We start from the raw sequence: 25,228 nt of genomic DNA, 5'->3' as shown, positions 1-25,228 counted from the left end.
AATTCCACAAGATAATCTGAGAAATTATTAATCTGAATAAGCATTCAACAGTATGGAAAACATATTAATTGCCATCAAAATGTTTATCATTAGTTACATGATATAATGAAGTCTAGACTTTCTATTACTATTTATCTCAAAACTTGATTATAAGAACCACGTATTCTGGATTACTGGACCTCCTCAGTTTGTGATCATGGATCCTTAAAATGAAATCCTTTGGGGTTTTGCCCTAAGTCTAGTATTTGGTCAAAGGCAGAAACTATGGAGTCGTATTCATCACTTCTTGGCATATTACCCACAGACAATCTAATCTCACACTATTTTCTTTTTGAACTTAAATTGCCTAATATTTTCAATTGCCATATGATAAAGTATTAGTATCACATTAAACAAAGTCTGCAAGAATTGAGAAAAGAGAACATCCTAACCATTGTTACAAGAGTCAATTTTAGCTTAGATTCATCATGTTGATTCTTGACCTGGACTTGGACTGACTCTGACTGAACAAGCTAATTTTTTACCCAAATTCTGATCTGGTGGTCAGACTCGACCAGGACTTGGCACATTGAAAAAATTGTGTAATATAGAGATCTTCAAAATCTTTTATCATGCAGGCTTCAGTGGATAAGATTTAAAGACACAATGAACGAATCAAATGAAAGCTAATTTTATTACATGCACGAGTATACATTGATGAAATTAGTATAAAAGCAGATTTTAACTGGTGCAAACAACATTTTATGAAACTGATGGATGACGATATCCACGAGAAATGATAGAAAGGATTTTGTACCACTCAGCTTGGCATTGCTAGCTCTATGTGGACTTATGCAATTGTATCTTGAAAGATTATTAATCAAATTTGTTTGTAATATTTCTTGAATTTTGGCTTGATATTTAAGAATGCTGTAGGGTAACTGTTAGAAGTATCAACCAATTTTACAAAAGCGTTATTTACCATTGTTACTTATTAGTCAACTTTCAAATGTGTGTTGGCTTGTCAATTTTTTTTGTGACTATATGTGCATTCATCCCATGAAAGACGATGTGTGGTTGCATACACTTTAATGTTTAAACAACACACTAGTCATTATAGGACCATGGCTACTTATGTTGTCACTAATGAGCAGAATTACAAATGTTGTCTTGCATATGAAGTTTGAATCATAATATTATGAAGCTATTGACTGCTATATGGAGATGCCTTAGAACCACATAACATATTTGGGCCTATATTTTGGTTCATTTCCACATCGCGCAGTTCAAAGACCACTGAGTGTTTTTTGGCATATAGACTTATAGTTGACCTATATAAATATGTTTTTTAAACCAAAAAGAGAAAAAAAATCTGATGTCCAAAGTAATGTCAGTTTAGATGGAAGAAAAGAAGAGTCAATGAAAATATCAAAACAATTTCTGTAACTCTGTTCAGTTCACAACTGCATTCAACTTTATGTCTCCTTTTCCTTTTATGTATTTATGTTATCCAGAATTGTGCCGCTATATGCATGCTTCATCTACTGTAGTGTGTTGATTAGTGTCTACAAAAGAGTACATTTTATTGGGTAATCTATTGATTTCTCACTAAAAAGCTTATAATTATTTGTACAGGTTCAGTTCAGCATGACATGGATGATAGTTTGAGTGAACCACTTGCTCAAAGTCCAGAGACAAGAGAAGAGGAGGGTATCCCAGATACAAATGGTAATAGTGGAATGCATGAAATATCACACAGGCCAGCAAATTCTATCTTTGAAGCATATAAAGCAGTCACTCGTCCTGTAAAGGTAAGCTTTTGTAAATTAGATCACAGGTGCCTTGTACATAGCTCTAATGCAAAAATCGTTTGAAATAAGAAGTTACTCTTTTTCTCTTATATGTTTTTTTCAATGGGAGAATATCTCGGGAATGTACAAGGACTCTCATTTCTTGAGAATCTGCAATTGATTACAAAGCGGTACCAGGAAGCAGAATAATAAACTGTCAGGCAGGTCTTATCAAGATGAAACAGGTAGTCTACATACAACAGGAAATATTTAGTTAGTTTTTTACTCTATAAAAGCAAATGTTTGAGATCGGGGGCCCAACATGCTGCTGTTCAATTCTTCAGAATTCTCCAAAATCCATCTGCATCTTCAACTGAAGAGATTTTCTTTCTAGGCTATGATAAATATATTGCAAAGTCAATTCCATGTGATAAGAGGCTGCAACATCATTAAAATTAAAGGATTTATTGCTGCTGTTAGAAATCAGAGAATTGGGACCGAATTTCCCCCTTTCATCCACCTTTCTTCAAGCCTCAAAATTAAAGTCAACCAACATATTCTTAGCTGCTCCTCCCGTAGTTGCGTTCAGTAGTTCCTTAAGCATGATATGCTTACCCATGTGAGAAAACTCCAGCTCCATCTTGTTGAAATCTTGGACATACCTTCTAAGGATTTAAACCTTTGCATACCAAGTACCACATCTGTACCTCCACCAATACCAACAACAAAATATTCATCTATGAAGCAATATTCACCTAATGCAAGGGATAATGCTAGTATCCTAATGCAACCCATTCTATAACCATCTGCTAGCATGAAAAGGAATCCATCAAATTTCTCTACTACCGGTGCCATATTGACCACAAAGCTCTCATTAATGAAACTATGAGTAATGCCACTATCTAACAAGCATAACACCTATTCCTCCTTGATAATTCTCTCCAACACAGTGGGCTGTTAACTAGAAACACCAAAAATAGTAACAATGGTTCCACCAACAACCAAACATGCCTCAACAACATTGTCATTATCACCTTGGAAATTTGTATCTAGAACATGCTCATCCTCCACATTTGAATGAACCTTGATAAGGTGTGTCTTGCCTATCCCAAGACATCTGTGTCCTAACTCCCATAGCTCTTTAAATGAAAAACATAAAGTCCTCCTCAGCTCATTACGAGACTCTTGATCCAACGTTTGAGGTGGTGGTGCGCTTTTGGCCTATGTAGAAGGCCTTTGAGATGCTTTGATCTCTTGCAAGGCTTCTTATCTAGCTGTCAAGAAGAGGGTAGTGGAGCCATGCTGAACTTAAGTGTAGTAGATTATATGGCCTCCTCTAGTGTTTTGGGCTTTAAATTTATCAATAAGCCTCTTATCTCTCCTATAGGCCACTTGGAGGAGGCATCTCTAGAACCATGATTGGTATACACTGAAACTCGTTGATGTGGATGGTAGTGTCAAGACTCCTGGGATTTGGTGTAAGGATACCTACAACTTAGTCGGGCATACCCTATGGCTAATTGCCAATCTAGTATGACACCTGACTACAGTTATTTCTAGTGTCCTCATTTTGACTACCATTAATAAGTACCTTGGCCAAGGATTTAGTTCAACTGGTATCAACATCTCACCCTTCTCGCTTGACTCTAGTTAAGGAATACTCTCCTAAGGTATTTCTTGAAGATTCAATTAATTATCTTGGTCTGCATCAATCTTACCTTAATTTGTTCAATTAATATTTACTATTAACTGATGTGCTTATGTGTTGGTATGTTTCATCTCTCCTTACTTGAGTTAATCAAGTCAAGTTCTTAACTCAATGAACATATTCTATGTTCTTCGGAGTTTCCCTTTTTTTTGCTATGATTGAGCAAGGACAGTTTTTCCCTTAATATAAGGTTTGATTAGGTAGATAGTTTGTTTTAATCCCATCCTTCTATTGGATAGTGTTATAACTCTGATCTCAGATTGATATTTCATAGCCATATAAGGGTAATATTTGAAGTTATGAGTAGGTTGATATTGTAATGAGATTGATATCCACCATATAACTTGAGAGATTGCAACTTGACTATATAATTAAACACTCTTCATCTCTACCATTGCACAAGAGTCCTCATTGCATAAGAGAGACCTCCTAAGACACAATGTCAAGGAAGGAATTGTTTTGTGATAACATTTAATTATAGACTAGACAACATGACCAAGCTATCAAGCCTGCTTGATGGAAGAGTTTTTGTATGGTTAGAACCATCTAAATTTCTGGGCTGGTGTACACAAGGACTGATAAAACTGTCATGATTATAATCTTTGGAGAGTCCAGTTTCCAAATGGAAGAGGGCTTCCTAGTGATAAGAATTTAGTCTGTATAAGGGATTACGTTCAGTCTTTCCTGGTTTATTACTACGTTTGTGAAGACAGTAATGCTAATATCCTTACTGATTTCTTTTGTGCAGTGTAAAGAAATGAGGATGACAGTTGGATAGTTATTCTGAAGAGATATAGAATATGCTTCCACTTCAAGAAACGAATGACATAGGTGAATAATAATACCCTAGAGAATAGAATCCAGTTGAGTGTAAGTTGTGATGGTCATGAGTTGTAGCTGGTGCTTGGTGATAACATTCAAATTTAGAGTAAAAAAGGAAAAGGCGTCTACTCTTATTACAAACATCCTTACTTTCATACTATCTACTATAGCATTCAAGTTAGAATAGACTTCTTTGTGCTTAACAAGCATTCAACTGCTTTCCTTTACACCATTGCTAACTAGAACTTCTTAAGATGAAGGAATGATTCTAGAAAATTAAATAGTATGATATTCTTATTTGAAAGGGCTCAACACTTGCCTGGGAGTTTTTTCTAAGAAGTTGTAGCAATAGTTGTAAAGATTTGGAAGCACTGGGAGCCTCAACCCATCAGCTACTTTCTAACTGTTTTCACTTCTGCAACAATGCAAGACTTCAAAGGCTATTGGTTGTCAACTGCTTTGTGGGAGCCTAGCTATGGGTCTTACCGTTGGAACCAGAATGAGAGGGATTCCTTTCTGTGTTCTTGCTTCTTTTCCCATACCCTTCATCCAAGATGATTCCTGGCAAGAATAATGATCTACTACCTTCATTTTGTTTTCCCTTAACTCCCTTGGCCTGACCAAAATGCTCCTTATTGAAGGCATAGCCACTCTAAAATATGACACGACACCCACACCCATTATTTCTATTGTGGTTAGAGTCTACCTAGGCTACGTAGTTTGATGCATACATTAAATCGATTTATCCACCTAGGAATAGCATATCGCTTAATATGTCCTATATTGAGACTCCACAATTCGTTTCGCTTGTTTAGAAGATAATTTACATATTATACTTCATAAAGAAATTGGTAGGCAAGATTGTCAACTTCAGCGAAGGATGTAATTATTAATTAATTACAAAAGAAACTCCATTACCCTTCCCCTAAGATATTAAATGTCAACATGCTCAGAATATGGTTATGATAACAAGATTGTAAAGGCTTACATAATAATTTCATAGGATGATAATTATATATAAGCATAATAAGACTTATATTAAAGATTTTAAGATGAATCTATTCCAATTTTAAATTTTCTAATGGTTTAATTATATTTATATTGGAATTTCATCTTCTATTTAATATTTAAATTTATTTGAGCAAGGGTAACATAATGCTTGGAAGAACAGAGATAATGAAATAGGCTAGGTTGGTATTTGATCTTCACGAAGCTAGATTTACAAGGAGAAATGTTTTAGACAATGAATTGTCCATTCGCTAGGAGGAAGATGTAGTGATGCACTCCTAGAGCTTAGTCACCTTGGCCACCTAGGTACATTGTTTTGGTCAGATCTTACCATTTCAGATTGTCTTGAACTCAACCATCTAATACCCTTCTTTCTTGGTAATACCTTCCTTCACCTAATCCAAAAATAGTGGTTAAACATTGATAATAAATTTGAGTAGTCAAACCTCAAAATGTATCCCGATTCACTTTACCTATTAAAATGATTTCTAACTAGAATCAGTTTGATAGATCATAACTAGTTGTTGACAACCTAATTACAAATTATAACATAGCAAGATAAAGTTAAATTCAAGTAGGTCTAATTTACAATATCCTGAATCCAGAAACCAAAATCTACCTAGGGCACAACCTGCAAAACCAAGGTTAATCTGCATAAAACCGTTTAGGGCACAAAAGTTAAATCATTGTATTATATAAATCCAATACTGCTTAGAGCATCAAAATGTAATGTCCCCACTTTAGTAGTCAATTAAGTGTGTGTGACTTAGCCTAGTTCTACATGGTCCCGAGGGCTAATGAAGGATTTAAAGGGATCTTAGAGTGTTTTGGCCTAGTCATCTCTAGTTTGGGCCAAAACGAAGTTGATTTACTCAATCTCAGGCATGTTTACTATTTTTAGTAAGTCAGCAGGACATAGGGGAGGCTAGTTTTGGTGATTGGATTGGATACTCCTCGGCGAGAGATTTTTGACGAGCTATAACTCGTGTTGTTCAGAGTCCGATAGCTAATATATTTTTATGCCTGAAGTATTAATAAAGTAACATTTAATTTAGTTGTAAAATATTAAAGTGTTACCTTAATATTAAATTTTATGGGAATGTGTGCAAATCAAAGAGGGCGCCTAAGGGAGACATAAGTGATTATTTTAATATGTTTTATATTGCACATCTTTTATCCCACATTGCTTATGTGAGTTGAATCGACCCTTGGAGAAAGAATAAAAGGGAGCATTAGTGGCTTCATTTGGCAAGTTGAATATGAGAAGAAAATTGATGTGTGAGTTGCAGATCTGTTCTTGGCATTAGAGGACGTATATCCTCTCTTGTGACATTCTAGACGTCATTCCCTTGGAGTTTGGCCTTTGGAATTCATTGCTATCAACTTCATTAACAAGCAGATTGGGCGCATTTCCTGCTATAGGTGGATTGGATGTTTGCTCACATCATTTCTGCTTCTTGTCCGATGCTTATGCCATTCCGAAGGGATGATTTTATGAGTTTTGGACTGATTGAAGGCATGTTTTACTGTAGCAGCACTATTCATGTTACTGTAGCGTGACACTATCTACGCGACTGTAGCACGACACTATTCATGTTACTGTAGCGGCAAGATGGGAAGTCATTATTGGAACATTATGTTATAATGCTGGAGTAATTAGCAAGTTGAAAAAGTTTGCTATGTATTTAATTTTATTAGTTTGAAAATTAATATTATTTCAGCAGTAGTTCAATCTTCAGTTTGCATATTATTATAAATTCCTTCTTGTTCATGTTATGTGGTTTCAAATCATGCAAAGACATAAAAACAAACATTTTATATTTGGAGCCATAAAGAGGTTTAAACATTTAACGAAGAAATTAAAAGTTGGATGCAAATTATTTGACTAAATTCCTATAAGCAATTGGTTTAGTTTTTTGGGCATTTCTAGGGTGTCCATTACACAAAATTATGGTTTTTTATTAATTTTCTTCCTACTTAGGGTACATTTATGAAATTACTGTTAAAATTAAACAATTGAGCCACATAACTTAGTAGTATCAGAAAGGGGTGTGACAGTTGGAGGTCACATAAGGTCGAGCAAGAGTCTTTTTGCTGCTTTAGTGGCACGGTGAAGAAAAAAGATGGAACCATTCGCATGTGCATTGAGTATAGAGCCTTGAATAGGAGGACAATTTAGAATAGGTACCCCATACCTCGTATTGAGCTTGTTTCTTTTCAAAGATAGACTTGAGCTCCGGACACAATCAAATCAAGGTACGAGACAAGGATGTGGAGAAGAAAGCCTTTAGATGTCATTTTGGGCACTACAAGTTTTTTGTCATGCCTTTTCGGGTGACTTATGCACCAACTACCTTCCAATCTTGCAAGAATTGAATTTTCAACAAGCAGCTATGTAACTTTGTTTTAATATTTTTTGATGATATTTTGATATGTAGTAAAACTTGGGAGGAACACTGCAACATTTAGAAGAAGTGCTTAGCATTCTAGACAGTGAATCTTAGTATGCCAAGGAGTCTAAATGTGAGTTTGGTTTAATGGAACTGTCGTACCTTGGTCCCATCATTAGCTCTAAAGGAGTTAGTGTTGACCCTGAAAAAATTAAGTCTACCGTTGATTAGCCTCCAAAAAACTTGTCATAGTTGAAAGGGTTCTTTGTGTTATACAGATTTTGTAGAAGATTTGTTAAAGGGTTCTCACAAGTGGCTGCTCCATCGACTGATTTGACTAAAAGAAAGCCTTTGCATAGTCTAATGAGGCACAAATGTTTTGTTTAGTTCAAGGGTCTAGTGAGCTCATGTCCGGTGTTAGCAATACTTGATCTTACCAAACCTTTTGAGTTGGAATGTGATGCCTCAAGTGAAGAGATAGGTGTTGTCCTAATTGAAAATCACTATCTTATTGCATTTGAGAGTAGGAAAGTGAGAGTATCTGAAAGGAGTTATTCAAATTATGACAAAGAAATGCTAGCAATAACGCATGCTCTAGTTCAGGGGATATCTTGTGGGGAGTACATTTACTGTTAAAATTGATCACAATAGCCTCAAAAACTTCTTGAACCAACAAGACTTGAATAATCTAGACAACAAAAGTGGATGAGTAAATTGTAGGCCTATGATTTTGATATTGTTTATGTGAAGGGGAAGAGAAATGTAGTGGTTGATGCTTTGTCAAGGAGGCCACATTAAAGTTCTATTGTGGAGATAATAGCTGATTGAAAGGAAGACATTACATCCGAGCATGCAAAAAATGTATGGGTTTCAAACCTTCTTGAAGGTAAGACAGATGATGACAAGTAGAAGGTGCAAAATGAAATCATACTTTACAAGGACAATTTTATTAGTTCCTAATTCTAAGTTCAAATTGGAAGTTTTGAAATCATTTCATAATGAGCCCATGGTTGGTCACCCTTGTCTTTTTAAAATATATAAGCAGATTAGGGAGAGTTTCAATTGGAAAGGATTAAAAAATGAAGTTTAGAAGTTTGTACAGGAATGTCCAACATGCCAACAAAACAAGCATGAAAATACATACCTGCTGGTTTATTACAGCCCTTACCTATACCCAATCGGAAATGGGAGATTATTTCTATGGATTTCATAATAGATCTACTTGCTATCCAAGGAAGCAAATGAATCTATGTTGTCGTTGATAGGGTGACTAAATTTGCACACTTCTTTTCTATTTCAGCTATGTTCATCACAGTACATATTACAAATAGTGAAATTACTTTTTAAGGAGATTTTCAGACTTCATGAGCGGCCCCATAACATAGTAAGTGGCGGGGATAGGATGTTTTTGGGTTTGTTTTGACAAGAGCTGTTAAAGTTGTGTGGAACTGAAATCACACCTAGTACTAGTTATCATCCACAAACCGATGGTCAAACAAAAATTGTTACTAAATGACTAGAGAGTTATATCAGGAGCTATGTTTTTGGATAGAAAAAAGCATCGGTAAAGTGGCTGCATTTGAGTGAGTATTGCCTCAATTACACTCATCATGTGTCCATTAAAATAATGTCATTCATTGCTCTGTATGGATATGAACCATTGAGTTTTCTGAACCTAGTCTTGACTGATAGTAGGGTATCTAAAGCTGTAGATTTGCTGCAGAAAAGTTAGGACAATAAAATCTCTGAAAGGAAATATTCAACAAGCTCAGAATCAATAAAAACAATATGTAGATGAGCACAGAGTGGAAAGACACTTCAAAGTAAATGATTTGGTATACTTGAGATTGCATCCTTATAAGCAGTCTTCTCTTAAAAGAAGTGGAGTAGAGAAGTTAAAGCCAAGGTTCTACGGGCATTATTGAGTTATAAGGCGAGTTGAACAAGTAACCTATAAGCTGGAATTACCTTCAAGTAGCAAGTTGCACAATTTTTTCCATGTTTCTCAACTCAAGAAAGCCTTGGGACTTAATGTAATTCCATTAGCCATGTTGCCACCGTTGGATGATAAAGGGAAATTGATTCTCGAGGCAATTATCGAGTCAAGGAAGAGAACTCTCAAGTAGTGGGTGATTAAGGAATTCTTGGTGAAATGGAAAGACCTACTAGTTGAAGATGCAATGTGGGAGACGAGCGAATCTGATCACATCCCGCATTGAAATTGCTTGAGGACAAGCAATTTGGGGAAGGAAGGAATGTAATGTCCCCATCTTGATCTCTGTTTTTAATAAGTTTGTTAAGTGCCTTCCCCTTTGGGCACATAGTAAAATACAAATTATATATATGTGTGTGTGTGTGTGTGTATGTATGTATATATACATATATATATACTGCTTACATGCGAAAGCTAATGCTACAATATTGATAAATATATATATTGTAAAAAGGGGGAAATAAAGACAAACTGGAATCCACGTAGAATAGAATCTAGAAGGCCAAGGGTCAAACCTGTTACCTTGTTCGTAGTTTTAGATAGGAGTATGTTGGAAGGGATAGAAGGGGGGAATTTTTGGAGATTTGGAAGAAGAGTGGATATTGGTCGTTGCAGATTAGTGCAAACTCCGTAGACAAAAAAGCTTGCCCCAAAAAAGGCATCTTCGATATTGGAAAGGTATGGTGCCCAAGAATAGGTTACAAACTTCAAATTTCATAGAGAATCATTGTCAGTTCCTTGGTAGTGGTAGGTCTAGCAATGATAGAGAAATTGTTGGTAATGTAGTCTCATGCGTGGAATTGGAAACAACAAAACTCTAAAAGCTTTGTCTGAAGAGCCTCATGTATTGAGCATAGTTATAAGGTAGTTGAAAATGAGTATGGATGTTGAAAGTAATGAAGTTTACGCTAGGGAAGTGTAATCTACAACAGATAACATAGATGCAAGGTTGAGAAGAAACAACAAATTGGGATAAGGAAGGAGATTTCTTGAACTCGAAATCCTTAAAGACGATACTCCTAGTGTTCAATGCTGGTGATTGACAAGAGCATCGTGTTTTTATTGTTGAAGGGACAATATGTTAAGCTTAGACATTGCTTTTAAGACATTTGGGTTGTAGAGAAAACCAAAGCAAAATCTTGTTGGTTGGAATTCTTGGGAAACCCATAGAGAATTGTCAAGATGTCAACGGAGGTGGTAATATGAATGGATATTGGTTATAAAATAATCAGAGACCATTGATGGTAAGTTAGGTGTAATGTTCCCAACAACATACCTAATTTTTCCATTACACGTCATGTACTTCTGTACCCAAGGGAAGTACCCAAAGGACACACTCAAGGGAAGCACCCGAGGGAAAGTAGCAAAGGGGAAACACCCGAGGGAAATCACATGAGGGAAAACGGTCAATAGAAAGGACCCAAGGGACAACACTTGAGGGCAACGCCCAAGGGAAAGCACTCGAGGGACAACACCCAAGGGAAAGCACCCAAGGGGAAACACTTGAGGGAAAGCTTTGGTACCACTGTTATGTTCTTGTGCGGTCAGTGGTAAAGATTTGTCCCCACTTAGTAAACTTGGTTATAGCTCGACAAAAAAATAGCAATAGAAGCGTATAGTAGGAGTGTCAGTGTGCAACAAAGACGTATTCTAAAGGATTTATATGAGTTTTTGCTGGTTATGTTATTGTATTGTTGGTTATTGTAATACAGTAGCAATTCTGAAGTTGTTTTAATCTGAGTATTTTAATGAGCATCTACTAGTTCAGTTGCCAATTTCAATTGCATAAAATTACTTGTATTTTTGAAAATATTTGTGATAAATGCGGGAGAATGTCCAATAGGATATTTAAGATGTAACAGGGTCACTTCTTTAATTAATTTGGGCATTTGATGCAAGAGCATCTAGGGTGTAAGGGAACTCTTTCTACACCCAAAAATATTTCTAATTTGTCTTTCAATAAGAGCTATCTCAGTGCAAAGTTGCTATTTCTAGAGCTTACTATTTTTTATAAGTTGGTAGTTCAAGCTTAGAGTGTTCTGATATCTCCCTTGGAGGTTCATTTTAGATATATCAGCCTACCATTGAAATATTATTGCAATATCAAGTTTGTTTGTGAAGTTATAGAAACATTTTGGTATTGACGACAAGGTATAAAATCTTTGAACTCAGATTTGAAGGCTATAGAGGCTATGAAAAGGGGTCAATCCTCGGCTGATTGGAGCATGCGTTAATTAGTTTCTATGGAGCAGTTTGTGGCATTTTTGAAATTGGCTCATAATAGTCAATTGGAGCAAGTCGCGATGAGTTATGGTCTTCGGAAGTTGTGCCACTTGGAATGGACGAAAATGAATTTCCTTTAGCTTTTCTTTTGAGTTCCCAAAAGTTGTTGAGGTCTATTTGGATGTAATAAATTATGAATAATAATAATATTTTATGGTTGGGCAGCCTCAGCTTCTAGGGTTGAAATTTCTAGAACCTTCTTTGATGGTGAAAATTTGCCTATATAAATAAGGCTTGTAGGGTTGTCTAGGGCATTTTTTGGGATGTTTATGGTTGCTTTGGCTTACAAAATATTGTGAGAAAAATGCCCATGTGGCTATGCATGTTATATTCCTGAAATTTGTAATTCCATACTTTTTGAGAAAATAAGAAGCCAATTTTTGTTCTTGTGACTTGTTCTTTATCTATTTCTTTTGTGTATTTGTGTTATCAAGGGGAGTACCCTTCAGCATTTCTACCTATTGTGCCAGTCTGAATCAAATTGTTGCATGCCTCAAACAGTTAAGTAACCCAACACAATCCATAAAATGCAAGGCATTCATCCTGTCAACTCCTTGATCCCAAATCAACCTCAAGGATGTTGCACCATCATGTTGTGCTACTGTCATATGGATAACATATCTAGAATCATGAAGTCGATCGTCAATTTCCCACAAAAGTAATGCATCAATTCATGTTGATATCACGATCCTAGATCACTCTATGTGCATAATCTGTCTAATCAACCTGTCATGTTGTTGCCTTATCCAGAATGATTTTCAATCCAACTAAGAACCTTGCTCGAACACATGACTGATCCTCTTTGGTCTTATAAATAGGTCATCCACCCTCCCAACTATCTTTAATATCTTGTCACTCCACACCAATAATGGGCAGAATGTCCAAAATGTCCATCTTCCCTAATATTGCCCCTCTGACATATATCGCAAAACAACAACTGTTTTGAAGAAGCAAACTAGCAACACTGTTGGAGACAAAGTCTTACTTCCTTAAGGAAAGTATATTAGATCTATGACCCATCCCACACCTATGCAATAATTAGAAAAGAAAGGCCTCTATAGGTGGGCTGAATGGAGAACCCAGTGCATTGCATACAATGTGGTAGTAATGTGATGCAATAACAAACTCCTCTGGGTATCCTGAATAACCACTTAGATTCATAATTGTCTCTCTATATTAGGGTCATACAATGCACATCCTTGTGTGAAAATTTCACACCATTAAATATACCAAACTCAACCATCCTATACTAAATAGACTCCACCAAAGTGTTATCGCCATGCTTAATATTTGTGACTATTGAGTAAACATGGACATTGGATAAATGTGGCTGAGTCCTAGCTGTATGAGGAGAAAAATAAATAAATGGGTACTCATTTACACTGTCATTTCCCCTTATACGCTCCCTGGCCATAGTCTTAGCCACTTCTTTATCCAAGTCTGATTTGTAATCAGCATTATGTCTCTTTGTCAAGGCAACCATCCGCTGGCTGCAATCAGCATCAATCTTTGACTCTTGATCAATTTCAAGAGGTGTTCCATGATCCAACTCAAATATTGGATTTTCAAATATCCAATCAACATCCATCTCAAAAGGAACATTACTATACCTCATCCAATCAACATTATGCAAACTTAAAGGGTTACTCTCATAAAGATTAATTTTCTCATGTCTACTCTCAGATGTCTCTATTGGTTCCCAAAACCGCAAATTGGAAACCCAAGAGCTTGCCACTTCTCTGGTAGGATCTCTCAATCAGTTTTGGCTAACGAACAATGAACGAGAATCACCTTGATTCCCCTGTACTTTAGGCTTCGCTACACCTAGGCGGGTAGACCTTCTCCTCGAACCTGATCACTTGGTTCATAACTTTTCTAAAGTGAATTCAAGCTTTTGAGAGTTCTTTGATTGGCAAAGCCCTCGAACTCAATCAAAATGAAACTGAATGTTGAGTACTTAGAATAGTTGGATGTTTTGTATATTTGTTGTGATGATGGATTTGATGTTTGTGTAATGGGCACCCCTGGATGTCCCAAAAAACTAAACCAATTTGCTGAAAGGAATTTTGTCAAACAGTTTGCATTCAACCTCTTATTTCTCTGTTTAATGTTTTAAACCCCTTATAAATCTGGAAATCAAACGTTTATTTGTTTGTTGTGTTTTGTGCATGGAATTGGTATCATACAACATAAACAAGAAAGAAACTACAATAATATGCAAAGTGGAAATGAATTGTTGCTAATAAAATGTTATTTTCAGAATTCATAAAACCAAATACATGGTAGATTTATCAACTCACTAATTACTTCAGCAGTATTGACATAATACTCCAGCCTATGCTTTCGAACTTGTCGCTACAGTGCTTTGTCTTTCAATCAGTCCACTACCTTCATAATATCATTCCCTCAAAGCGGCATAAGTGTCGGAAAAGTAGTGAAGAAGATATGAGCAAAATACCAAATCTTCCTGTAGCTGGAAATGCAACTAAATTGCCTGATAATGAAGCCAATAACAAAGAATTCCAAAGGCCAAACCCCAAGGGAATGATGTCTAGAATGTTACAAGAGAGGATAGACGTCCTCAAATGCCAAGAACGGAGCTGCAACTCACACACCAATTTCTTCTCATATTCAGCCCTGGGTAATGAAGCCACAAATGCTTCCTTTTATTCTATTTCCAAGGGTCCGCTCAACTCATACGGGCAATGTGGGATAAAAGATGTGTAGTATATAAAACACATATTAAAATACCCCTTATGTCTCCCTTGGGTACACATCCCCATAAAATAAATATTAAAGTAACACTTTAATATTTTACAATTAAATTAGACGTTACTTTAATAAAACTTTAGGCATTAAAATGTATTAGCAATCGGACTTTGAATAATGCGAGTGATAGCTCATCGGAAAGCTCTCACTGAGGAGTATCAAATCCAATCACCAAAACTGACCTGCACTGTGTCTTGCTGACTTACTAAAAATAGTAAGTATGCCTGAAACTGAGTAAATCAACTTCGTTTTGGCCCAAACTGGAAATGACTAGGTCAAAACACTCCAGGATCCCATTAAACCCTTCGTTAGCCCTCGGGACCATGTAGAACAAGGCTAACACACACACACTTGGTCAACTGCTAAAATGGGGACATTACAGTCCGCCCCCCTTGAAATTGCTTGTCCTCAAGCAATCTCAGTCCAGCCTGCTGAATAACCTGCTCACTCTCCCATGTAGAATCTTCCTCTGGCAGGTCTCTCCATCTGACCAAATACTCCTTCACTATCCTGTTTCTAAGCTTCCTCTCTTTGGTGTCCAGAATAGCTTCGGGTACTAACACAAGCTTCCCCTCCTCATCCAAAGGGGGTAAATTTGCAGAAAGCACTACATTCTGACCAATGGCTTTCTTAAGCCTAGACACATGAAACACATTGTGCACTCGATTGCCCTCTAGAAGCTCAAGCTCATGGGCGACTTTGCCCACTTTGCGAATCACCCTGTAGGGACCATAAAATCTAGGTTTCAACTTTTTAGCTCCTCTCTTCTTGAGCGATGACTGTCTATATGGTTGTAGCCTCAAGTAAACCATATCCCCTACCTCGAAGCTACGCTCTATTCGGTGCTGATCAACATACAATTTCTGTTGATTCTGGGCCTGTTGTATATTCCCTTTGAGCACTTCCAGGATGTCCTGACTATCCTGCAATAAGTTTTTGGCTTTGGGCACTCTACTGTCCCCCAAAACTAAATTCATGAAGCTAGGTGCTTTATAACCATAGAGTGCCATGAAAGGAGTCATCTTGATGGACATATGATAAGTGGTGTTATAACAATACTCTCCCATATGCAACCATCTGATCCAAGCCTTTTGTTGTGCAATTACATAGTTCCTCAAATATCCTTCCACCCATTTATTCCCAATCTTTGTTTGGCCATCTGTTTGTGGATGATAACTAGTGCTAAGTGTAAGATCTGTACCAAACAACCTAAACAACTCTTGCCAAAAAACACTCATAAACTTACTATCTCGGTCGCTGAGAATGAATCTGGGCAGCCCATGTAACTTGAATATCTCTCTAAAGAAAAGATCTGCCACCTGTGCTGCTGTGTAAGTGGACGGAATAGCAAAGAAGTGAGCAAACTTCGTCAAGCAGTCCACCACCACATAGATGCAATCTCTTCCCTGCACTCGTGGTAAACCAGTGATGAAGTCCATCGAAATACTTTCCCATTTCCTATTAGGAATGGGCAAGGGCTGTAATAAACCTGCATGAAATGTGTGCTCTCCCTTATTCTGTTGACAAACCACACACTCCCTGACATACCTCTGAACATCATCCTTGAGCCCTTTCCATGAAAATCGCTCTCGAATCTGCCTGTAGGTCTTGAAGACCCCTAGATGTCTAGCTATGGGTGCATCATGAAGTGCCTTCAGTATCGCCTCTCTCAAATGTGATGACGGAATCAAATAAACCCTGTCCTGAACTCTGATCAATCCATCTATCACCTCATAGTGATCGTCTTGTATGGTACTTGAAATCAATCCAGAAGCCCAAGCATCTCCGACATACTCTGCTATAATCCGATCTCTCCAATCTCCTGAAATCTCTGCCAGAACACATAAGTGAGGTTTCCGAGATAAGGCATCAGCCACCACATTTTTCTTACCTTTGACAAACTCTATGTCAAAGTCATAAGCTTGCAATTTAGTCACCCATTTTTGTTGCCGGTCATTAAGATCACACTGGCTCATGAAGTATTTAATACTATTGTGATCAGTCTTGATCACAAAACGTCCACCTACCAAATATGATCGAAATTTGGCCAATGCATGCATTATGGTCAACATCTCCCGATCATAGACAGAATAACTCTTCTCAACTCCCTAGAGCTTCCTACTCTCGAATGCAATGGGATGCTTCTCCTGCATCAATACTGTTCCAATCCCATCACCTGATGCATCACAATGAAGCTCAAAAGGCTTCGTGAAATCCGGTAGAGCTAGAACTGGACATGAAGACATTACCTGCTTGAAATGCTCAAAACACCTCTGTGCTGCCTCTGTCCACACGAAGGCTCCTTTCCTGGTAAGATTTGTCAAGGGTGTAGCAATCTGTGAGAATCCCTTAACAAACCTCCTATAAAAACCACATAAACCAAAGAATCCCTTAAGCTGTGTAAGGTTTGTGGGAGTAGGCCACTCTACAATAGCTCTAACCTTTTCGGGATCAACCCGAACGCCATCTGCACTAATGATATGCCCAAGGTAAAGGAGCTCAGTCATGCCAAACTCACATTTAGATTCCTTGGCATACAATGACTCTCTCTCCAGAATAGATAACACCTCCTCCAGATGATGTAAGTGCTCCTCCTAGGTCTTACTGAAGACCAAGATGTCATCAAAGAAGATCAAGACAAATCTCCTCAGCTGCTTCCTGAATACCTGGTTCATACAACTTTGAAATGTAGCGGGTGCATTGGTTAGACCAAATGGCATAACCATGAACTCAAAGTGGCCATAGTGACATTGGAAGGCTGTTTTCTCAATGTCCTTTGCTCTCATCCTGATCTGATGGTATCCGAATCGCAAATCAATTTTGGTGAAGAAGCATGCCCCATGCAACTCATCAATCAGCTCATCAATCCTAGGAATGGGATACCTGTTTTTAATTGTTTTCTTATTCAATGCCCTGTAATTGATGCACATGCGCATCGTCCCATCCTTCTTCTTTACCAATACTACTGCTGAAGCAAAGGGGCTCTTACTGGGCCTGATATGCCCCATCTCCAACAAATCCTTAATCACCTTCTCTATCTCATCCTTGTGTTTCTTAGGATGACGATAGGGAGTAATCATAACTGGTTTGGCTCCCTCCTCAAGCTCAATAACATGTTCCATCCCTCTGTCAGGAGGAACCCCATGAGGAATATCGCTAAATACTTTAGCGTGTCTATCAAGTATCTTCTGGATATCTGGTGGATGACTCTTTTCTTGTGGCTTTGGTGAAGTTGGCATAATGTAGCACTTTGCCGCCCACTCTATGTCATCATGACGAAAAAGTCTCTGCATTCTCCTCAAGGACACTACTCTGCAACCTCCATCTGAAAGACCTCTAAGTACCACAGTTCTGCCCTCATGCTGGAATCTCATCTCCAATTTCACTATGTTGAGTGTGAACTCCACTAGTGAAGCCATCCATGTCATGCCGAGGATGACATCATAATCTTCCATGTCCACAACATAGAACTCATCCTTCAACTCGTAGCCATCTCCAAACCTAATGTGACGATTAGATATCTTCCGAGTGCATAATAATTTATCACCGTTAGCCACCATGACTCTAAACCCATCATGCTCCTCTGTTTGTAACCCTCTCTTGGCTACCAACTGTGCATCTATGAAGTTATGTGTAGCCCCAGTGTCAATAAGAGATATCACTTTCTGCCCCTGGATAGTACCCCTGACCTTAAATGTGATTGCCTTTTGGGCCCCTGTCAAGCGTGCCAACGATCTATCATCCTTAGGAATGTTGCTCTCCTCTATAGTGTTACCCTCATCTGAATCGGAGTGCTGATCCTCCCCCTCTGACTCTGAATCTTCTGCTGAAAAATACTCCATTTGATTTGTCTTAGCCTTGAGAGAACATTTATGAGATAAGTCCCAAGGCTCTCTATAATGGAAGCACAACTTCTTCTTTCGAAATTCATTCAAGGTTTCATTGTCTAGTCCTTTTGATCCTTCTTTGGGTTTGTTATACTCTTTCTGAAACAGTTTTTTGTCTTTGTCCTTGTGGTAGGAAGAATTTGTTGAATGGTTTTTTCCTTTGTATATCGAATGGGCTAAGTCTCGTGCCTTTTTAGTTGCTTCAGCTAAGGTGAGTGGATCATGTCCCTTCACCCAACCTCGTAATGGATCAGCAAGACCATCACAAAATAACACCACCAATCTCCTAGGAGAGATATCAGTAACAAGTACAGACAAGCGCTGAAACTCGGCAATGTATACATCCACAGAACCTGACTGTTTTAACTGTGCTAGTTCCTTGAAATGTAACTCGGGATCCCTAGTGTCAAATCTCTCAATCAATGTTTCGGTGAATTCCTCATAGGATGTAATCTGATTATGCCCCAAAGTCACCATGCCATGATGCCACCATTCATCTGCAACGCCATCCAAGTGCATAGCCGAATACTTGATAGCCTCCTCCTCAGGCATAGGATTTAGCTGCAAGTATGTATCTACCTTCTGCACCCAAGCTCGTGCAGTCATCTTCCCTGAAGCATCATAATAAGGTAAGGAAAGTTTTCCAACTTTCTTTCTTAGCTCAAAGTTTTGATTCCTCCCTCCTGCTCTAGGCATGTGTCTCATCCTCAAGTCCATCTAATCTCTGAGGGAAATATCCGCCTGAAATTCTGGTCCACTAGCCTCCCAGTCCTCTTGAACTGATCCTGTAACTCGATAATCTGCGGTTCGTTTACTGGTTGAACTGGATCTCTGGGTGGGAAGGTGGGTAGAAGAGGTCTCGAGCTCGCAGTCCGCGCTGGGCGTGCAACGTGTCTAAAGTTATTAGTCTCATTCCCATTGTTGCCATGTCCATTATTACCATTAATGTTATTCTCAGGACCGTTATTGTTGCGTTGGCCTCCATGGTTATTGTTTCCCCCATTGTTATTGTTTCCCTCATTGTTATTGTTTCTGTTGTTGGCATCACCTGGATTAATATTGACACCCATCTGTCTAGCCATGAGCTGCAACATCATGTCCATTCGCCTATTCTGCTCCTGCTGCATACGCTGCCCCTGCTCTAATGTATCCAGTAATTGTTTGAACATTACATCCCCCTGATCTGGACCGGCATTCCTGCCTCCGCCTAATCCTATATTCTTGTCATCTTGATCACCCATATTCTTGTCATCTTGAAATCCTATTTTGTCTTGCTTTGGTATCGCGAAAATTATAAGGCCCCTGTTGCATGCTCAAACATAAATGCTTAGCCTGTGTTTTTTTTAATTTCTGATTTTAGTGTTTTGACATTTCATCAAACACTTTTCCCTCTATCCGGCTGTTCCAAATTCCCTATAAGACCTCCACAGGATGGCAGGACTTATAGCTCTAATACTACTGTAATGGGCACCCCTGGATGTCCCAAAAAACTAAACCAATTTGCTGAAAGGAATTTTGTCAAACAGTTTGCATTCAACCTCTTATTTCTCCGTTTAATGTTTTAAACCCTTTATAACTCCGAAAATCAAACGTTTATTTGTTTGTTGTGTTTTGTGCATGGAATTGGTATCATACAACATAAACAAGAAAGAAACTACAATAATATGCAAAGTGGAAATGAACTGCTGCTAATAAAATGTTATTTTCAGAATTCATAAAACCAAATACATGGCAGATTTATCAACTCACTAATTACTTCAGCAGTATTGACATAATACTCCAGCCCATGCTTTCGAACTTGCTGCTACAGTGCTTTGTCCTTCAATCAGTCCACTACCTTCATAATATCATTCCCTCAAAGCGGCATAAGCATAGAAAAAGTAGTGAAGAAGATATGAGCAAAATACCAAATCTGCCTGTAGCTGGAAATGCAACTAAATTGCTTGATAATGAAGCCAATAACAAAGAATTCCAAAGGCCAAACCCCAAGGGAATGACGTCTAGAATGTTACAAGAGAGGATAGACGTCCTCAAATGCCAAGAACGGAGCTGCAACTCACACACCAATTTCTTCTCATATTCAACCCTGGCTAATGAAGCCACAAGAGAGGATAGACGTCCTCAAATGCCAAGAACGGAGCTGCAACTCACACACCAATTTCTTCTCATATTCAACCCTGGCTAATGAAGCCACAAATGCTTCCTTTTATTCTATTTCCAAGGGTCCGCTCAACTCATACGGGCAATGTGGGATAAAAGATGTGTAGTATATAAAACACATTAAAATACCCCTTATGTCTCCCTTGGGTACACATCCTCATAAAATAAATATTAAAGTAACACTTTAATATTTTACAATTAAATTAGACGTTACTTTAATAAAACTTCAGGCATTAAAATGTATTAGCAATCGGACTCCGAATAATGCGAGTGATAGCTCATCGGAAAGCTCTCACCGAGGAGTATCAAATCCAATCACCAAAGTTGACCTGCACTGTGTCCTGCTGACTTACTAAAAATAGTAAGTATGCTTGAAACTGAGTAAATCAACTTCGTTTTGGCCCAAACTGGAAATGACTAGGTCAAAACACTCCAGAATCCCATTAAACCCTTCGTTAGCCCTCGGGACCATGTAGAACAAGGCTAACGCACACACACTTGGTCAACTGCTAAAATGGGGACATTACAGTTTGTAAGAAGGAAGTTTTAGATTTTTTGAATTCAAATATAAATCCAATAGACCAGTGCTTTAATTATTTGCCATTTGGGCAACAGAGTCAACTACAATGAAGATTTTCACGTACGACTTTATAATGTTCTATGCACTTCAACTATAATAATTTAATGATCAAGATGCGATGGATCAAATATACATACACAATTCTAAACTAGTCCAGATTGCACTTTAACTCCTAAGGTTGGGAGACAGATTGGACGTAGATTTGGAAATAGTTGAATATTTCACAATATTTGTGATGATCGAGTTTAAAATTCCATAGATGATCTCGTCCACTTATATGACATGAATTGTGTACAATTTTTTTAAAAATAATTATAAAGGACAAATCAATTGAAGTTTAATTCTCAATGCCTTCAAAAATAACCCAAGGACTTTTTATTTTATTATTAAAATAAAATAATTGAATTTACATTATAAAGTCATATTGAAGCCCCTTATTCCTCCGTACAAATATAAAATGCTTCTTCTTTGGACTTGAATGTTCAAATATGTCTTGTTCTAAAATGAGTTCCATGTTATATATCTTATATACTTTGGAACGTGAGTTTTCAAAATAAAAAAACATCTTGTTTAAAATAATTAATACCTCTTTGATTTTAAATCATATTAACAAGTCATTGTTTTTATTAATTGCACATCTTGCTAATTCAGTATTTTTTAGGAATTTGCAGTTTTGTCCTGATTCATATCTGTCGCTGGCGGACCTTGTGAGTTTTGCCTTTTGTGCGCAACATCTACTCTGCGTGTGTACAGGATGGAGTCTTCATACTTTGCTGACATTTAGACAATGTCGTGGCAAGAATTATATGACGTGGGAGATATTTGTTGCATTGCTCTGTATATCTAGTAATTTGTCATTCTTGGTTTATCATTCATCAGGGTTTAGATATAGAAGAACGAACTCTTCAAATACTTCATGCCCATATCCTTTTGTTTCCACCAATGTCTGATATGATGTGCCAATTGCACAATAGTCACTATATATCTCTCTTTGATTTTATTTTGTAAGACGTTTGATTTTTCGGCGACTCCCCAAATGAAGGCTTATTTGTGGGTAATATGACTGGTCTTCATCTATGATAATTGGAGTCCATTATTGATGTAGAATCTCAAAGCCGGTTCATAGTGATATTTTGTTGAGCTCTACATGCACAAATAAGAACTCCTGACAACTTTTTGCTTTTCTTGTATTTCATAACAACAGATTTATACGTTTATTCTTGTGTGACTCCTACATATCTGCTAACATCTTCATACGCACGTGATTCTTCAATCGACATTCATCTCCTTACAATTTACTTTGGCTAGAAAAAAGACAAATGATGATGCCGCACATTTGGGTCTTCATCCACTATACAGCAATGTGGCAAACCCATTCTGCCGTGTCATTTACATCTTCATCGTTTTAGTATTACCATGAAACTTTCTTCCATACCATTTGTGATTGATGCTTCAAGAGTGGCTGCTAAAACACATGTCTCATGATGTGCATGAATATCGCACTACCATCCGGTTGGAATTTGGATTCATCACTAATCCATTGGTTTCTGGATATCTATAATCTCTACCACCTTTTATGCATCTTTCACCTTTTCAAATTTGTTATCTCCATTAATTTTATTACTGTTCATTCACACTCATCGAATGAACTTGGAGGTTAGGCAATTTATGTGATGTTGTTTTGAGTATATGTCTCCAAAACAATCTTTATCAATATCTGTAAGGAAATATTCAGGAAAGTATGCGAGCATCGACACCAAGTTCTAGGACTTCTATGCTCGAGTCAAGGCTCCGATGCTTATTAATGTTGTTTTAACAATTGTTTTTCTTTCATTGCGCTTTAATATTTCTAAATATGACCTTGTATCAATTAATAATTGAAGTGGCTCCTCTCTTCTATTGCCACACTAGTCAAAGCTTCAAAGCTTGTGGGACTATAGCATTTATTTTGAGTTTGAAATGGATATGGAAACCCTTTATATCTTGACGGTTGTCTGGATTCCAAACCTCTGTTCATAGTATTGTGTCTTAACTCACTGCAATAAATTAATATCATGATTTTGGAAAAGAGCCACCATACGCAGAGTCACCATAATGGTACCATCGTCATTGAAGAAGCAACTGAATAAATTGCATATGGTAACATACATAACATGAAGAAATCATAAGGATTGATCAACATTTGGCAAAGGTAACGAAACAGGTCAAAATACCCAATTGTGAATATAAAGTGCAGAACATGGATGCAACATAACATTATTCCAGTAGAATCACAACAATCTTGCAAGGAATGGTTTCATCAAATGCTGGACTACGGATTTCTTCCTAAGGAAATAAATTATGGGTTGCTTGATAATGGTATGTATACAAAAGGAAGAGTAGATGATGCTTATGAACTTTTTGAAGTGTCACGATAATCCAATACTATAACTTTGGTTCAAAAAACAGCTCAATTTATAGCATTATGCTATATAGCACAACGAAAGGATTTTCTAGTAATCCTTCTCTAAAAAATAGCACCTTGCAGGAACTTTTTAAAAGGGTATAGATGGCTATTAAGGAAAAATAAGCTCCATGAAACTAGAATTTCATCTCAGAGTTCTACTATAGTGAATAACAGAGTATAAATTAGGTGTTATGTTTTGAATTGTCCTAATTGCTGAATGATATCCTCTTTGGGATTGGTTTTGGTATTCAGTTCTTAGGGCAAATAATCTAAAGGGTAAGAATGGTAGTAGAAATGTATGAGAAAAATGGCATACAAATGGAGGCCTTGAATTTGTGAAAATTTAGGCTCCATCAGTTTCTACACAATTAGCTGACCCAAAAAATGTGTTATCAATCTTGAAGTCATCAACCAACAGACATGATACCATAATGCATGGAGACTTCTTTCAATTCCCAGGTAGCTAATTAATGATTGTGTCTCTTTTAGGCTTGTGGTCCCTAAGAATACCATCAATTTCATCCCTGCTAAGCTGCCTTTACGAGTGAGTTTTGTCTTTCTCATATTATCATGCCCCACCATAGGCTGAAACAAATCTTCTTTCCTTCCTCTATCTTTCCTCTTGTTAAGAATGGTTTCAATTTTTTCTCACATTGTTTAAAAATATTGTTAACCAAACCACAAGCATTAGAAGAAGTAACGTGTTTGTATCAAATCAGCCAATATAGTAGATAAGAATTTATCACAACTCTCTTCAATGATCAAAGACATAATGAACTAGATGAAAGATAAAAACATTTTTCTTGTGGTTCCTTTTAACGGAAATTAAAAACTGATGGAACATATCAAGAATTAAGTCTTCACAAGCAAGATCTATCATGATCACACAAGCTCTAAGTCTCGCAACTGATTCTAAAATTTGGACTAGCTTACACAAGGATGGATTATGGATATCAGTCAATCCCTAAAAACTTCCTATGATCAATTGGAATACCTCTTTCATTTCTTCCTTGATGTAAGGATCATGTGGCACTGTTATCCGCATAGCATGAACAATACACTAAGTAACTGCAAGTCATACCTCTTTATCAGGATGCCTCAACAATACTAGTTTACCAAGGGAATCACAACAAGGAGGATGTTCACTTGCTTACTTTTAGAGCCCAATTGTTGTATCGTGAATAAATAATTTTCTATTGTTTCCAAATTGTGAAGTAATTCATATTTTGATTTTGGCAAACATGCAAGTTTCCTTTCTATACTACAAAGCTTTTCTTCAAGGACTTGTTCGCCATCCTTGATAATAAATTTTGGTAGCTGCTTAAACATGTTTGTGATGAATGTGTTCCTTGTCCTTGGCAATACCACTATAAGATTCCAACCCAATCGAAACAAACTATTTTATCTTGCCTT

General features: G+C 37.3%; 1 protein-coding gene across 4 annotated transcripts in view; it reads left to right on the top strand.

Moving 5' to 3' along the window:
- The window catches only part of LOC149542436 (SPX domain-containing membrane protein OsI_17046-like), a 288,998-nt gene that overhangs the window by 137,851 nt on the left and 125,919 nt on the right, over nt 1-25,228 (top strand). For all 4 annotated transcript variants that reach the window (XM_089797382.1, XM_089797379.1, XM_089797380.1 and 1 more), the window contains one exon: nt 1,615-1,790. In XM_089797382.1, coding sequence (XP_089653508.1) covers nt 1,615-1,790 — 176 coding nt within the window. The remainder of the gene's footprint in view (nt 1-1,614; nt 1,791-25,228) is intronic.

This window comes from Cupressus sempervirens, chromosome 8, assembly GCF_028749045.1.
Source record: "Cupressus sempervirens isolate cs-2001-9-10 chromosome 8, ASM2874904v1, whole genome shotgun sequence".
Taxonomy (NCBI): domain Eukaryota; kingdom Viridiplantae; phylum Streptophyta; class Pinopsida; order Cupressales; family Cupressaceae; genus Cupressus; species Cupressus sempervirens.
This window is presented reverse-complemented; position numbering and strand designations above follow the sequence as displayed.